At 33.6% G+C, this 17,671-nt stretch overlaps 1 protein-coding gene across 5 annotated transcripts in view; it reads right to left on the bottom strand.

The window, feature by feature from the left end:
* Positions 1-17,671, bottom strand: part of sash1b (SAM and SH3 domain containing 1b) — a 234,262-nt gene that overhangs the window by 21,693 nt on the left and 194,898 nt on the right. For 3 of the 5 annotated variants that reach the window (XM_056476540.1, XM_056476542.1, XM_056476543.1), the window contains exons 6-12: positions 14,401-14,487; positions 14,206-14,318; positions 12,902-13,003; positions 3,857-3,989; positions 3,033-3,388; positions 1,401-1,475; positions 1,148-1,291 (exon numbers count right to left, since the gene is read on the bottom strand). In XM_056476540.1, the coding sequence (XP_056332515.1) occupies positions 1,148-1,291; positions 1,401-1,475; positions 3,033-3,388; positions 3,857-3,989; positions 12,902-13,003; positions 14,206-14,318; positions 14,401-14,487 (1,010 nt within the window). The remainder of the gene's footprint in view (positions 1-1,147; positions 1,292-1,400; positions 1,476-3,032; positions 3,389-3,856; positions 3,990-12,901; positions 13,004-14,205; positions 14,319-14,400; positions 14,488-17,671) is intronic. The other 2 variants (XM_056476541.1, XM_056476544.1) reach the window with 1 other exon arrangement.

Raw genomic sequence — 17,671 nt, 5'->3', positions numbered from 1 at the left:
TATGATTATCGTGGCATCGATTCGGTTCAATTCGATATCTCAGTGCATCACGGTGCATTGACGATGCTTTCCATACATAATTAGATTTTTTTCTTCACAACACAAGAATTTTTTTTATTAAAATCTATGAATATATTAATATTTAGATATTATTTGTAACACAATTTTGTCCTTTAATACAAGCAGTCAGATATATGAACTGTACCTTTAATTTCACCTGCTCAAAGAAAACACTCCTTCTGAATGTTTCAAACAAAACTCCAATACACACACAGAAGACAACACGAGCATTTATAGCAAATAAACTAAAGTAAATATTATCCCGCTTGCTTCTTGAGCGCTGTCAAGGGAGATCTTACACTCTTATGATTGGTCATTGTCTTCACCCGCTCAACAGACAGGGCTGCGATTGGCTTTAGAAATGAAAGCGCTGTTCACCGATGAGTGACGTGGGAAGAACAGCCACGGTTACAGTCTGTATACGCATAATACATGGTTATCACAGGTAATCCATAATAGACACAGTGGAGAAAACTTGCACCACGGGCACGCTCAGGTCTGGATCCACAAGTATCGCTTTAACTGGGCTGTGCCTTCTTCAGTGTCAATGAAAGACTTTCCAGCAAACTCACAAGCAGTTGAGCTGTGCATAATTATCTACCTTTTAAGTAGTAGGAGAGTTTCATTTACTCGCCCTCACCTCCTTCATCATAGTATACTACTGCGGCATCGCACATAGGAGATAAATGACGTCAGTACGTAATAACCGGTTATCTATTACTGAACCAATATCGAATTGTCCCCATCTGCATCTCGGTGCACCGAAGAAACAAATAATTTTGACACGCCCTGTCAAACCTGAGCTTTCATTATAGGGGCAATTCCTGTGGTTATAAATGAGCATATAAAAACATTTCTGGAGTATTTCAGCACTTACCCAAGCCACATTCTGACTATGTAGATACGTAAACCTTTAAGGCACCGTTAAGAAGGCTTTATGTCTTTGTAGATCAAAAATGGCAGACACTTTGTCAAGATCCCCATGTCAGGATGAGACTTGCAGTAACTCATCTTGACATGGGGCTCTAAAAGTGCTTATATTTGCTCATTGCATTAAAAAACAGTGTTCATCATTCTGTCTAATCACCTGCTCTGATGGAGAGGAGCTGTATTTCTTGGATATGCGTTTCCTCATGGTCTCTTTAACAGATTTCACCTTCTTGCCCAGAGAGATACGGGACGGTGTTGGAGATCTGGATGAATCTCTCAGGCTGATCTCACCGTTTTCATTCTGCAGGACACACAGGACAGAACGAACACGCTTACATTTATCTCTATTCATGAAGAATGATGCGGAAGAAGTACATCTGAGTGTATTTTCCATATGAATCTGCACTCACTGTAGGGTCGGAGCTGCTGCTGCTCATGTACACTGATCGGCTTGTCAGATCAAATCCTCCAAAACTACAAGTTCTCTGTGACACACAGAACAGAAGGTCGTAAAGCACAAATATATTTTATTTTGCCATTTTAAAGCTCGAAAGAATGGAAAACAATCCCAAATATTAAATAAAAAATAATATAATACACAATGTTAGAATTTTTGGAAAAAATCTATAAAATTTGAAAAATAAATAAATAAATAAATAAAACAAAGTAAATAAATACATACATAAAATAAAAAAGAATAAATAAATAAATAAATAAATAAATAAATAAATAAATAAATAAATAAATAAATAAATAAATAAATAACAATTTGTAGTTTGTGTTATTTTGGAGATTGACATCACCCTGGGACTGGCAAGAAATAACATATAAATAAAATAATACGACTAAATAAATGAATGAATAAATAAATAAATAAATAAATAAATAAATAAATAAATAAATAAATAAATAAATAAATAAATAAATAAATAGAAAATTGTAGTTTGTGTCATCTTGGAGATTGACATCACCCTGGGACTGGCAAGAAATAACATATAAATAAAATAATCTAAATAAAAATATTAAAAATAAAAAATAAAATAAATAAATACAATTAATAAGTAAATTTTTTTAGTTTGTGTCATATTGTAGCTTGACATCACCCCTGGATGGGCAACAATATACATAAATATTGAAAGAGAATTTATAAATATATATATATATATATATATAGAATATATAAATCAAATCAAATAAATAAATACAAACATTTTAGATTTTTGTCATTTAGGAGTTCAGCATTAAACTGTGAAAAATAAAAATAAATAAAATAAAAGACACTTTTTGTTATTTTGGAGCTTGATATTTTGCAACATGGAAAACTAACATAACACAAAACATAACAAAACAAAAGAACAAAACATAACAAAACAAAACAAAACAAAACTAAAAAACAAAACAAATCAAATCAAATCAAATCAAATCAAAACAAGACAAGACAAGACAAGACAAGACAAACAAAACAAAACAAAACAAAACAAAACAAAACAAAACAAAACAAAACAAAAAACAAAATCAAATCAAATCAAATCAAAACAAAACAAAACAAAACAAAACAAAACAAAACAAAACAAAACAAAACAAAACAAAACAAAATCAAAACAAAACAAAACAAAACAAAACAAAACAAAAAACAAAATCAAATCAAAACAAAACAAAACAAAATCAAAACAACTTTTTCTTTTTTTTTTAAATAAAATAAAATAAAATAAAATAAAATAAAATAAAATAAAATAAAATAAAATAAAATAAAATAAAATAAAATAAAATAAAATAAAATAAAATAAAATAAAATAAAATAAAATTCACTTTTTGTTATTTTGGAGCTTGATATTTTTTAACATGGAAAAATAAAAATAAATAATATGAAAAATCAAATAATTTTTTTTTATTTTTTGTCATTTGAGAACTGGGAACAAAGTTCTTAAGTTAACTTAACTTTGTAACTTTTTTTGTCATTTTGAGCTGAGGGTCACCCCGGGACACATAAACCAAATAAAACAAACAGTAATAATGCTAATAATAATGGTAATATTACTCACCCCATGGTAGTTGGCAGGGTTGAGTGCTCTCCTCATCTCCCCATCTGTCACAGAGCGGGACATCCTGGGCTCCAGCTCCCCGTCCGCCTCAGAGAAGGAGGATCCGCTGCCTCCATCCAACCCAGAGCCCTGTCCCGCAGGCCCCGCCGGCGCCTCCAGACCCTGTGCGCTGCAGGATTTACTGAAGGCCCTGAAGAGCCGCTGGCCGCTGCTGCTGGTGTCCAGACTGCTGGAGGACGGAGACGTGCTCAGACTGTCCAGAGAGAGCTGCTCCTGGACCCCCACTTCACGCTTGTGGACCCCCGAATACAGAGAGACCCCCTCGCCTGACGGAGACGCCTCCAAACTCAACACATCTGGAAAATCAACAGGCTGATTACAGCTTTTGCTACCTTCATTCACTCATTTTCCTTTAGCTTAGTCCCTTTTCATTATCAGGGGTCGCCACAGTGGAATGCACCGCCAACTTATCCAGCAAACTGTATATTTTACTCAGCGGATGCCCTTTCAGCTGCAACCCAATACTGGAAAACACACATACACACTCATTCACACACATACACTATGGTCAACTTAGTTAACTCAGTTCACTTATAGCGCATGTCTTTGGACTGTGGGGGAAACCGGAGCACCCGGAGGAAACCCACGCCAACACGAGGAGAACATGCAAACTCCACACAGAAATGCCAACTGGTCCAGTGGGGACTCGAACCAGCAACCTTCTTGCTGTGAGGCGACAGTGCTAGCCACCATGTCACCCACCATGTCATGTCAAAAAGACTTAAATGTGTAATTGTGTGATGAAATACTGAACTATTTCTTACCTTTTGAGCCATGTTTTTTAGCTTCGTCAATTCTGATAAGCTTCTTTCTGACGCGCCGGGTTGAATTGACCAGTTTATGAAGACGTCGGAAAGTGACGGACTCTTCCAGCTCATCCTCTGACTGTTCTCTCGACTGTACAGGATTAAACACAGAGCAATGGTTATAGTATGGTTTATTACAAATAAACACAGAAACACACACACAGGGAAAATATACATATACAAGAATTTACAAAGCAAAATCAATGCTAAATAAAATGTAAAATAAATAATTACAAAATAAATATTTCAGGAGATCGTCTACTGGTAAACAGTAGAAATAGAATAGAAATAAAATAATATAAAGAGTAAATAACAAAAACAGCAGCAACAAAAACATGATTAAAAATATAAACAGTTAAATAAATACAATAAAAAACATGCACAACATTTAAATTAAATGAATTAAATAAAAAATAATATTAGTAATAATATTATATTATAATAAAATAATAGTAATTATGCAATTTAACTGATTTATTTTAACATATAAAATAACAAAATATACAGTAAATAACAAACAAAACAACAACAAAATAAGATCAAATATAAATAATGACTGATAAAACACAGAAATAAAATAATAAATGTATACATATAAAATAAAAAAGATTAATTGATATTTTCTGCAGGATGTTTTATAATATTAAATTTGTGCATATACATTAGATGTGTCCGTACCAAAGACAAAATTGAAACAAAAAACTTGAGATAATATTTATTTTTCTTATTTATTTATTTATTTATTTATTTATTTATTTATTTATTTATTTATTTATTTACTTGTTTGTTTATTTATTTTTATTTATTTATTTATTTATTTATTTTGGTTATCTATTTTTATTTATTTTTGTTTTTCTATTTATTTATTTATTTATATTTATTTATTTATTTTTTACTAATTTTTATTTATTTGCTATTTATTTATATTAATTAATTTTTATTTTTTATTTATTCATTCATATATCTATTTATAATAAAATAAACATTAAATGAATGAATTCAAATAAAAAAAAGAAAAGAAAACCATACTCAAGTTTAAAGGTTCATGCAGTCTTTACATGAAAAGGAAAATATCACTGACCACATACTTTAAGTGGTGTTTAACCCAAATACAAGCAGTCGACATGTTAACTCAAAATGATCTTAAACATCTAACCCTTCCTCTAGTGTTTCTACATTAACCACGAAGACATCTCAAATCAACTGTTATTAATGATAAGAGTTTGCTGTTACTTGAATAATCGATGAGCTTCACCACAGTCACCAACAGAAGCCTTAAACAGATAGAAAACCCCCACTGACGCACATTTACCCAAATCTACACTCAAGAACCGCTCAGATGTGAAGCTGCAGGACTATTTCTAGCTGTTTTCCAGCAGACAGAAGCTTGTGTTTCTCAGAAGCATCTGTTTTAGAGTCAGCCATGTCTGAGATCACAAACCACAGCCTATAAATGTATATAATGCCGAATAGAGCAGGTGCTGAACATCTGAGTCTCCCACCTCAGTTCAGACCCAAAAGCTAAATTAAACCAGCGTACAGTCTAGATGAGAGTATATTAGAGGCTGATAATGTGTTTTAAACAGCTCTTGTGTTAAACTAAAACTTTGAGATAAATATTTCAGCGGCTGGGATGCTAAACAACTGGCAAAAAAAATAAATTGAGAAGAAATATTGTCAGTAGTTTAAAGAATAAAACAAACAAAAGAGATGTTGACATAAACTAAATTGTAAATCCAAAGAAATGGAGCATTTTCAAGAGATTATTCTGTTTTTCAGAGTTTTTACTATAATCTTTGCTACAATAGTGAACATAAATTTGACCAAACAGAAGAATGGAAGATCTGTGGTCAAAAAATAACATAAAAACTGTAATAAACCTGCTGAAATGACAATATAGTCAGTGTGAGAGTATATTATATTAATATAATGCAATTTCTGAGTTTTCACTATGATTTTTCCAACAATAGTGAACATAAACTTGACGAAACAGAAGAATGGAAGATCTGCTGTCAAAAAATAACATAAAAACTGTAATAAACCTGCTGAAATGACAATATAGTCAGTGCGAGAGTATATTAGAGGCTGATAATGTGTTTTAAACTGCTCTTGTGTTTAAACTGAAGTTTTGAGATGAATATTTCAGCAGCTGGGATGTTAAATATCTGGCGTCTGTAAATCTGAAAGTCTGAAAACATGGTCACTGCTTTGCAAAAAAAAGAGGGCAATTTGTATTTTAAATGGGGAATAAATCTAATCAGGAGTTCGCAGAATTGAACAAAAATTATGGTTTACTCAAAAACACAACAACTAAATCGTAAATCCAAAGAAACGGAACAATTTTCAAGAGATTTTTCAAGATTTTTTCAACAATAGTGAGCATAAACTTGACGTTAAAAAATTTGGGAAACAAAAGTATGACAAATGGCTGAATGGAAGATCTGTTGTCAAAAAATAACATAAAAGCAGTAATAAAGCAGCTGAAATGACAATACAGTCAGTGTGACAGTATTAGAGGCTGATAATGTGTTATAAACAGCTCTTGTGTTTAAACACAAGCTCTACATTATATATTTTATCATATATTTTTATTAGATGTTTGGCCAGTGGAGAAATTAAAATGGTCGTGCCCAACTGAGTCTGGTTTCTCTCAAGGTTTTTTTTCTTCACTTTTGCCAATTAGTGAAGTTTTTTTCCCTCTCCGCTGTCGCCACTGGCTTGCATGGTTCGGGATCTGTAGAGCTGCGCATCGTTGGATTTGCTCTTCAATATTTGGACTCTCAGTAGTGATTATTAAACCACACTGAACTGAGCTAAACTGAACTGAACTTAAACACTACAAACTGAACTACACTGTTCCTATTTACTATGATCTTTTACGTGAAGCTGCTTTGACACAATCTACATTGTATAAGCGCTATACAAATAAAGGTGAATTGAATTGAATTGAATATATTTTTAATGTCGTATATTTAATATATATGATAGTTATTAACACGTTATTGCCACATTGATGACTCAAAAGGGTGTAATTGCTCAAAAACACATTGTTTCATTTTAAAATGCAAAGAAATTGTAGACACACACACGCACGCACGCACGCACGCACGCACACACACACACACACACACACACACACACACACGCTTTTTAAAAAGTTAAATAATTTCATGCAATATTTACATTTTTACTATCATTTTTGCAACAACAGTGAGCATACTGTAAACTTGATGTTAAAAAATGTGAAAAAATTAAATAAAACTAAAGACAAACGTTTACATGGAAGACGTGTTGTCGAAAAACAAAACATAAAATCTGTAATAAATCTGTAATTAATGACAGAGTCAGAGTGAGAATATTAGAGTCTGATAATGTGTTAGAAACAGCTTTTGTGTTTAAACCGAAGCTCTATATTATATATTTTATTCTATATATTTGGTATTTTCTTGTTTAATGGGATATATCTGATAGTTATTAACACATTATTGCCACATTGATGACTCAAAAGGGTGTAAAGACAAACGTATACATGGAAGACGTGTTGTCGAAAAACAAAACATAAAATCCGTAATAAATCTGGTGAAATGACAGAGTCAGAGTGAGAATATTAGAGTCTGATAATGTGTTAGAAACAGCTTTTGTGTTTAAACCGAAGCTCTATATGATATATTTTATTATACATATTTGGTATTTTCTTGTTTAATGGGATATATCTGATAGTTATTAACCCATTATTGCCACATTGATGACTCAAAAGGGTGTAGTTGTTCAAATAACATATTGTTTCATATTTAAAATATAAAGAAATTGTAAACCCCCATGTCATGCAATATTCAAGTTTTTACTATAATCTTGTATAGTGTATTGTTTACTGTAATATGATATAGTGAGCATAAACTTATCTTGGAAAAAAATCTGATAAAGAAAAAGCCTAATGGTCAACGGTTGAATAGAAGAACAAAAAAACCAAACAAAACATAAAAGCAGTAATAAACCTGGTGAACTGACAGCAGAGTCATTGTGAGAGTATATTAGAGGCTGATCATGTCTCTGATGAACAGCTCTTGTGCTCAAACTCAAGCTTTCAGACAAATATTTCAGTGGGTGGGATGTTACATCACTGGCGTCTGTACAATTCTGTTATCATCCATGAAGAAAAACACAGTCAGTATAATAATGTTATATTTTGGGTGATTATGAAACTATGACATTTCAAGGCTGAAGATGGTGAATAATATTAAAGTAATATGGAGTTTACCAGGGTATACTGATCATGACAAACAGTAACAGGTACTGAACAATCAATATATTGATTGACAAACTGTACTAAAAAGTTTTGTCATTTTATCATATAAAACACATATATAATATTAATATATTAAATATATTCACTTAATATATTCAAAATACACTTTCGTTACTAGTCAAAATAGTTCATATAAAGAATATTGGGTCCCACTTTATATTGAGTGTCCTTAACTACTATGTACTTGCATCAAAAAATAAATACTTACTGTACTAAATGTACAAATAATAAATACTAAATGTACTTACTGTGTTCTTAATGTATTTGAGAACACTTGTGGTGCTCTTGGGTTGGGATAGGGGTTGGGTTATGAACAGATTTGGTGGTATGGGTAGGTTTAAGGGTGAGTTAAGGTGTAAGGGATGGTCAACAGTTTAATTACAAATGTAATTACAAAAGTTAGTTACAGATGTAAATACATACAGGTATTTAATCAAGCATAAGTAAACAGTAAATACATGTATTTACACAATAAATACATTGAAACGAACTATTAATTCCTGTGTAAGTACATATTAGTTAAGGCCACTTAATATAAAGTGGGACCAGAACATTTAATACATATATTTTATTTATATAAGTATTTTAAAATATTTAAATTTAAGGATTGTTCTGTATATCAAGATTGCATTCATTAAAGTAAAACAGTAATATTGGGAAATATTTTTCCAATCAAAAATATTTCTCATTTTCCAATATGCTGGTTTGTTGCTCAAAAACATGTATTATTATTATTATTATTATTATTATTATTATTATTATTGTTACTATTATTGTTATTATTATTATTATTATTATTGTTGTTGTTGTTGTTGTTATTATTATTATTATTATTATTATTATTATTATTGTTACTATTATTGTTATTATTATTATTATTATTATTGTTGTTGTTATTATTATTATTATTATTATTATTATTATTATTATTATTGTTACTATTTTTGTTATTATTATTATTATTATTGTTGTTGTTGTTGTTGTTATTATTATTATTATTATTATTATTATTATTATTATTATTGTTACTATTATTGTTATTATTATTATTATTATTATTGTTGTTGTTGTTATTATTATTATTATTATTATTATTATTATTATTATTATTATTATTAAACTTTGTTGCTACTTCATATTTTTGTGGATACTCACACACTTTTCAAGAGTTTTTAATAGTAATTTTAAAAAGAAAACAATACTTTAATTCATCTAGAAATCACCAAATATTGATAACATTTCTTCCAAATGTAATTTAGAGCATTTTCATGTTAAGAAAATGACAATTGGTCACGATAACAAATGTTTTTTCAGCAAATATTGCTTTATTTACTCTGTTGAAGTTAAAACACTGAACTAAATTCAAGAGTTCACACTTATATAATACTTGATACTCTTTGCAGATTTGGCATGCTGTCCTGGGAGAGAACCCTGTGCTCGGAGATACTTGAGCCCAGGGCTCCCATCAAGTCATTTAGCATAGAAAGGGGTTCTGAGATCAGGCAGGTCTCGAGAGCTCCCCTTGGTATAAGAGGAAAAATGGGGAGATGGGGTAGATGGGGAGATTCTTCAAAAAACAAAGATAAAGGAGGTAAGAAAAATGGGCTATTTATGTAGGCTTGGATTCATCTGATTGGTTTAGCAATGATTGTTGATGTGAGATCAGCCATGTTTAACCATAGCATGTGATCCTCTCGAAATTAGTTTGAAAAACTTCACAAAGTAAATATGAACAGGGCTGAAAACATGGTACCTTCTCTGGAAAGAGATATGAACAATTTTAAATTGGGAAGAGAATACATTAGAGTCTAAAGGGAATAGGGAATTTAAAAAAACATGTTTTACTGAAACACATCACTAAACTGTAAATCCAGAAAGGGATTGTTTTGACACGCACACATGCACGCACACTTAAATTTAAACTTAAATAATAAAATGTAATATTCCTATTTTTATCACATTTTTTGCAACCATAGTGAGCATAAACTTGATGTTTGAAAACCTGAAAACATATTGGAAGATGCGTTGACGAAAACCCCCCTAAAAAACGCATGCCCATGTAAAAAATATATATTATTACCACAACTCTCTTCAGCAAAACTTACAATCCAAAAAACATAATTAATATTTGGAGCAGACCAAAAAACATGCCGAGCTTTAATATTTTAAAAGCTTTAAATTATTTTTTTTTTTATTAAAAGCTTTAAATTTAAAATTAAATAATATAATGCAATATTGCTATCTTTACTACATTTTTTGCAACCATAGCTTTGATGTTCGAAAACCTGAAAAAATATTGGAAGTGTTGTCAAAAAAAAAAGCACATGCACGTGTACAAAAATACAAAATATTACCAGAAATCTCATCAACAAAACTTACAATCTAAAAAACAACATTTATGTTTGGAGCAGAAAAAGGAATGCTGAGTTATAATATTCTTGTACATTAAAAAAACAACAGTAATAGTAATACTCGTCTTAGCTAACACAACTAAAACGCAAATGTCATTTTTACAGCATGCACCAGTGGAATTGGTGGAATGAGTCCTGCGTCTGAGTCTTAATCACACAGTCCCTGCACAAAAGCACAGGCCTGCATTCAGCCGGCCGAAACAACACAATGCGGGGGTTTACAGGATGAATAGACCCCGCCTGGAGGCCCAGAGGGGCTGTGGTTCACTTTTCGGACATGATGGGGGAATGAAAAGGCGACAAATCCCACAGATACTGGCTGAAAACACTGCTGTGAGGGTCTATAGATGCAAGATGTGAACATTAAACAAGCTCATCACATCAAACAAGGATGTGGCTTGCGGGTAACACCGTGTTTACACCAAGTGATAAGATGCATTTTGGTTGATCGAGTCACAAGTACACAAGGAAGACACAGTTATGTTTACAGCTGGCATTAAATAATGATACAACAATACATATCAAATAAAATAAAAACAATATTAACTTATTACTGATGATGACCACACAGACAAAAATAAGCAAATAAATAAATAAATAAAAGTAAAGTAAAGTAAAGTAAAACAAAATTTGGAACTTTGCTGCCATACCATGGCTGTAGCTGGCACAATATTACACAACCTAGTTACCTAGCTGGAGATTATTTTCATAATGTCAATGCAAAATGAGGTTATAGTTCCTAGTACCGTTGTCACGATACTGGAAATAAAATTTTTAAAAAGTCCATCTCCCACTAACATTTGAGATACATACTGTTTAACATACTTAAACACAACTGATTAGCCATTGTGTTCACATGGACTTGTCATCTGAAACGTGCAACAAAACGCACCCGAAGTAACATTTCAGATTCGCAAACATGTAGACAGCGCCCTTCAGTGGATTTGTCATCTGAAACATGCAAGAAAACGCACGCGAAGTAACATTTCAGATTTGCAAACATGTAGAGCATGCCCTCTTGTGGATTTGTCATCTGAAACGCGCAAAGAAATGCACCTGAAGAAACATATTTCAGATTCACAAACATGTAAATGGCACCTTCTAGTGGATTTATCATCTGAAATGTGCAACAAAACACATCCGAAGTAACATGTTTCAGATTCGCAAACATGTAGACAGCGCCCTCTAGTGGAATTGTGATCTGATATGTGCAACAAAACACACCTGAAGTAACACATTTCAGATTCGCAAACATGTAGACGGCACCCTCTAGTGGATTTGTCATCTGAAACGTGCAACAAAAGGCATCCACAGTAATATATTTCAGATTTGCAAACGTAGATGGCGCCCTCTAGTGGATTTGTCATCTGAAATGTGCAACAAAATGCACTTGAAGTAACATTTTTCAGATTCGCAAACATGTAAATAGCACCTTCTAGTGGATTTATCATCTGAAATGTGCAACAAAACACTTCCGAAGTAACAGGTTTCAGATTCGCAAACATGTAGACAGCGCCCTCTAGTGGAATTGTCATCTGATATGTGCAACAAAACACACCCACAGTCCACAGTACATCCACAGTAATAAATTTCAGATTTGCAAACGTAGATGGCGCCCTCTAGTGGATTTGTCATCTGAAATGTGCAACAAAATGCACTTGAAGTAACATTTTTCAGATTCGCAAACATGTAAATGGCACCTTATAGTGGATTTATCATCTGAAATGTGCAACAAAACACATCCGAAGTAACACGTTTCAGATTCATAAACATGTAGACAGCGCCCTCTAGTGAATTTATCATCTGAAATGTGCAACAAAACACATCCGAAGTAATGTTTCATATTCGCAAACATGTAGACAGCGCCCTCTAGTTGACATTAAACATGCAACAAAACGCATCCAAAGAAACATATTTCATTTGACATGTAAAAACGTGCAACAGAAGTAAGTCAGATTTGCAAACATGTAGACAGCACCCTGTAGAGGATTTGTCATCTTAATCGTGCAGGAAAAACGCATACAAAGTAACATATTTCAGATTTGCAAACATGTAGACAGCACCTTCTAGTGGAATTGTCATCTGAAACGTGCAACAAAACACAAACGAAGCAATGTATTTAAATTTGTCGCAAAATTGTAGGCTGAGAAACATATTCCTAATGAGGTGGGGCTGTCATACAACGTTTGACAGATTGTATGTCGTTCGGGAGCGTACGGGTGGGACGAAGTTTCATAAAGTGAGAACTTCTCTCTAGCAAATGCAAAAGACGACAGGGAAACTCACGTTACAGTAGGAGGATTCAGTCATGGAGGGACTCGGCGTCTCTGTCCAGTCAGTCATATCTGCGCTGCTGGACTGCTTGTTCTGGGTTTCGTATTCCTTCAGCTGAGAAACAAAGAAACGTATTGTGTATAGAGGGAGTTAAAATGAGTCTCAGATCTAAGAAATAAGTAACACCACCTATTGTGCTTTTTACACTTTCAACATAAAGTCACTCCAGCAGGAGTTACTGACCACTGTTTCTGAATGAACTTAAAGCGCTTTAATGTAGTCCTGAGAGTTCTTCCAGGAACAAACCAGTCACAATACACTGAATGTCAACAATTCCTGACCCAAGATGATGAGGCCTGATTTTATGTTCAAGAAATGCCATTCAAGAGTTCACACTTAGCTGATGATTGATTATAAAGCATCTTTGGCATGCTGTCCCAGGAGAGAGCCCTGAGCTTATAAGATCCTCGAGCCCGGGGCTCCCTCCCGTTTGGAAGGTGAGAGGGGAGTTTGAGCTCAGGTAGATCTCGAGAACTCCCCTGCTGTAGTAGCTAATGAACAGAACAGATAGCGATTGCTCTCAAGACATAACTACTTACTAGGAACACGTCTATGGTGCCGATTTGGATTAGTCAATTAACTTAAGTTGCTTGTTTTTGGAAGGTGGGAGGAAAACGGGGAACCCGTGGGAAACCCACGTGAGCACGGGGCGAATGTGTAAACTCCACACAGAAACGGCAACTCACTTGTTAAGGACTAGAACCAGTGATTTTCTTGCTGTGAGGCAACAGTGCTAACCACTGGGCCACCGTGCCACCCATCAAGGAAAGGAGGAGGAGTAGGGGTGGAAGGGGGGATTCTTCAAAACGAAGATGGCTGTTATATGGAACTTAGGGTATTTATAGTGGCTTAGGAATCGTCTGATTGGTGAATCATAAAGATAGATAATGCAGGACCGGCTGCGAGCAATCATAAGCATGTGATCCTCTCGAAATTAGTTTATAAATAATCTTCACTTCATAGATCTAATGGTCACACTTTACAATAAGGTTTCATTAGTTCATGTCAGTTAATGCATTTACTAACAAGAACTAATAATGAACAATACTCATACAGCATTTATTAACCCCTGCATGTGAGCTGTTGGGAATGTTTTCGTTCTCAAAAGAATAAAAAATTATGCAGGAGGGCTAATCATTTTGATGTACAATAGCTCAAACTGTCGTAGTCAACAAATATTAGCTGATAAAACCTTATTTTAAAGCAAAAACCAGAAAAGCATGACATTTTGGTAGAAAGATGGAGATGATTTGTACCCGAGCCAGAGCTTCCTCCACTGTGATCATCTTCTCCTTCACCATCATCATCAGCTGGATGCGTTCATCATCGCTCATGGTAATCTCGCTGGCCACGAAGCCCAAATCCTCCCCTGATCAAAGGACACATGTATCATTTAAAGCAATATTGTCATCAAAATCCTCTGGAATTGTGAGTAGAAATGGATCAAGAACCTTTCGGTGGCGTTCGAAAGCTCCCTTTCTGTGTCTTGCGGAAATTTTGCCAGAATGATTTGTTCTTCTTTCTGTCCCACCTTCCTGCTGATAGAAATAAAGTATGTATTTAAATAACAATTCTACTAAAATAATAAACTTAAATAATGTTTTGCTTAAATGCCGGAATGTGATTTTGTAGAATGGTTAAATAAAGCAATGGTTGCCCTACATTTTAAAAGAGTCACGAAACACCAGAACACATTTGTTGAGATGGTGACAGTCATATATGTGTCCCACGCTGCTATAAACACTATTAGGACACATATACTTTACAATAAAGTGAAAACTGGTTGTTTTTGCGTTATTTTGAGCAAATTCGTTCCTCCGGTTTGAAATTTTGAAGCAACGTCAAGGCGATTAGATCCTTGTGTGTATTCCAGCGTGTAGACTGGATGTCTGTGCCGGCAAGTACAACGTGACGTATTTGAGCTTTCAGCATTAGTTCATAAGAAACACTTCCAAGTTTTTCCAGACCGCCAATCAGCATGCTCTATTGTGTATGAGGTGCAACTTCATACAGTCTTCAAAGCTATCATACAGTGTTCAGATGGCAGAGAGACGCCACATTGTGTTGCCAACCGTAATTAAAACAAGTGGAGAAGAATTGTTCAGAGACATGGGTCGTCAGTGTTGGGTTTATAAATGTGCTGCAATGAAGGTTTTGTTTTCAATTCTCCACTATGAGAGTGCAGCTGGACTTACGTGTGGATTACAGTGTACGTGACAGAAATATGTTTGTAAGGAACATTTTTCCCAGAGAGCTTTTCGCATGTGGAAATAGTAATATATAGATTTGCCACTCATCTTCTTTTAACAAAAGACGCGGTTCCAGCTCATGTTGTCCTGTCTCTACAGATTTGGTAAGTGTGTGATCAGTGTTCTTTGTTCATGTTTATTCAGAGGCAAAGTTCGTTTCGTTAGCAGTACTCTTTCAGTTTTTAAAGACATACCTTAGTCAAAATGATTTACTAAGTTAACAGCATGTTAACATCACTACAATATTATAGACTGAAACATCCGCTGTAAATGCTGCTCTCCGAATGTAAACATGTAAACACATTAATCAAACTTTTACCATCGTGTAGGATTTTCTTCGCATTTTGTGACAGGATAGTCTATACACACACGGTTTTCTGACGCTACCTACCGAGTGCATCTAAGTTACCGAGAAATGCGGAGAGTTTTTTTTCTCTCATACCGCATGCGGTATCAAACATTCCATTAAAACTAGACTCTTTATATCCAATATATCGCTTGTCACGGGGGGCATGTATGAAATGTTCCTGAATGAAAGTTAAAGTGCCAAACAGCAGTTAAAGTCAACAAATTGATATTTGGCAAAAATTTGATTACTGATGTCCATGTAAACATAGTCACTGTCTTTCTCCCCTCCGTCTGTGTTTATTTGGCCGCTGTGAAAATCAGCGCGTGCCCAAACTGAAACTCCCATTTTTATGCAAAACCTGCACTCTTTCCCTCCCCCGACACTACCACCAGAGAGCTTTCCCCACTTTCCTGACTTTTTTCAAACTAGAGGTGTGAAAACACCCTGCAGAGACAGGGGGTTTCGTGGCCCTTTAAGCTGAATCAAATTAACCTTACGAGTCATTTGAGCTTACATTATATTAACCTGACTTAACACTAGCTTGTGTGACTTATTAAATTAAGTTAGAACATGGTTAACTTTAACTAAAAACATATGTTGTCATGACAAAGTGATACAGTGTACAGTGTAGTTTCAGTATTTTATAAAATATTTCTATTTTCATATATAAAATACCCTTCAAATGCTTCGGGCATTATTAGCTTTTTATTTTTATTGAAAGAATTTAATACTTGTGTTCATTGAGGATGCATTAAATTGACCAACAGCAACAGTGAAGTCAGATAATGTTAGGATTTCTATTTCAGGATAATGCTACTTTTTAAAACTTTCCTTTCAAAGAGTCTTGAAAGCATAATTTATCATTGTTTACACATGAAATGAAACTATTTTCAACACTGATATTGATAATAAATGTTTACTGTGAACCAAATCAGCCAATTAGAAAAAGTTCTGAAGGATTATGTGAAATACAGGTATACATTGCATTTTAGCACATACAATTCGAAAAAAAAAACCATTTTGAATGGAAACTCAGAGGCATCAGTAATCTAATGATTTGCTTTCATCTGAACAAGACAATAATACAGTATGATTAAGGTGTTTACATGAGTTGCTTTTTAAATGTTCCTTTCATGATCCCGTTTTACATGTTATAGCACAAAATTTGATTAACGTCGTGTTTCATGTAAGTTTCAAGTTTCATGTAATTTTGGGTGTTTCATTTTTAATTTGTCAACTTTAACTGCAGTTTGGGACTTTCATTTTCATTCAGGAACGTTTCATGCATGCCCCCGTGACAAACGAGATATTGGATGCACGTATGAGCTGCTGGAAGAGTGTAGTTTTAATGGAATTTGATACTGCACGCTGTATGGGGAAAAAAACCTCCACATTTCACGATGCAGGTGTCTGTAGTCCTTCACTGACTCGGTAGGTGCAGAGAATAGCATCAAACAGCCGAGTGTGTACAGACTATTCTGTCGCAAAATGCGGCTAAAATCCTACACAACGGTAATAATTTGATCGCAGTATTTACATGTGTGTAATGCACTTCAATAACGCCACTAAAATCGGCATACTCTACATGTCGATTTCTGTTCGATTATGACTATAGTCAGATTAAGGTAATCAGAAATGGCTGTCTACATGGTAGACTCTTAATCAGAGTACTGTCTTAATTATATTAAAATTGGATTATGGGTGTCCATGTAAACGTACTCAGTATTTTAGTACATTTTACTGTGATTTTGATCAAATAAAAGCAACCCTGTTGAGCACAAGAGACAAAAACATTTAAAAAGTCTATTGATACCAAACTCCAACACTAGATCAAATAAAATCAACAAATATTATTTGGAACTAACAGTAAAGAAACATAATCTTCAATATTGTTTAAAATCATCTAATAATAAAGAATGAGTTAATCTATTTTGACTGACAGAATTCACACCTTCCGACAAACAGATTTAATTAACCTTACAAGACCTAACATTTTATTATAAAATCATTTTCAAGTGCATTTTCTGTAAAGAATAACACTTTTTTGCCATGAACAGTTGACATTAAGAAAAAATCTCTAACTTTACTAAGCTTAAACTAACTTTTAATGTAAAAATGTGAAAA

This window comes from Danio aesculapii, chromosome 17 (genome assembly GCF_903798145.1).
Source record: "Danio aesculapii chromosome 17, fDanAes4.1, whole genome shotgun sequence".
NCBI classification, from domain to species: domain Eukaryota; kingdom Metazoa; phylum Chordata; class Actinopteri; order Cypriniformes; family Danionidae; genus Danio; species Danio aesculapii.
The sequence above is the reverse complement of the archived record's forward strand: the minus strand, read 5'-3'. Positions and strand labels throughout refer to the sequence as shown.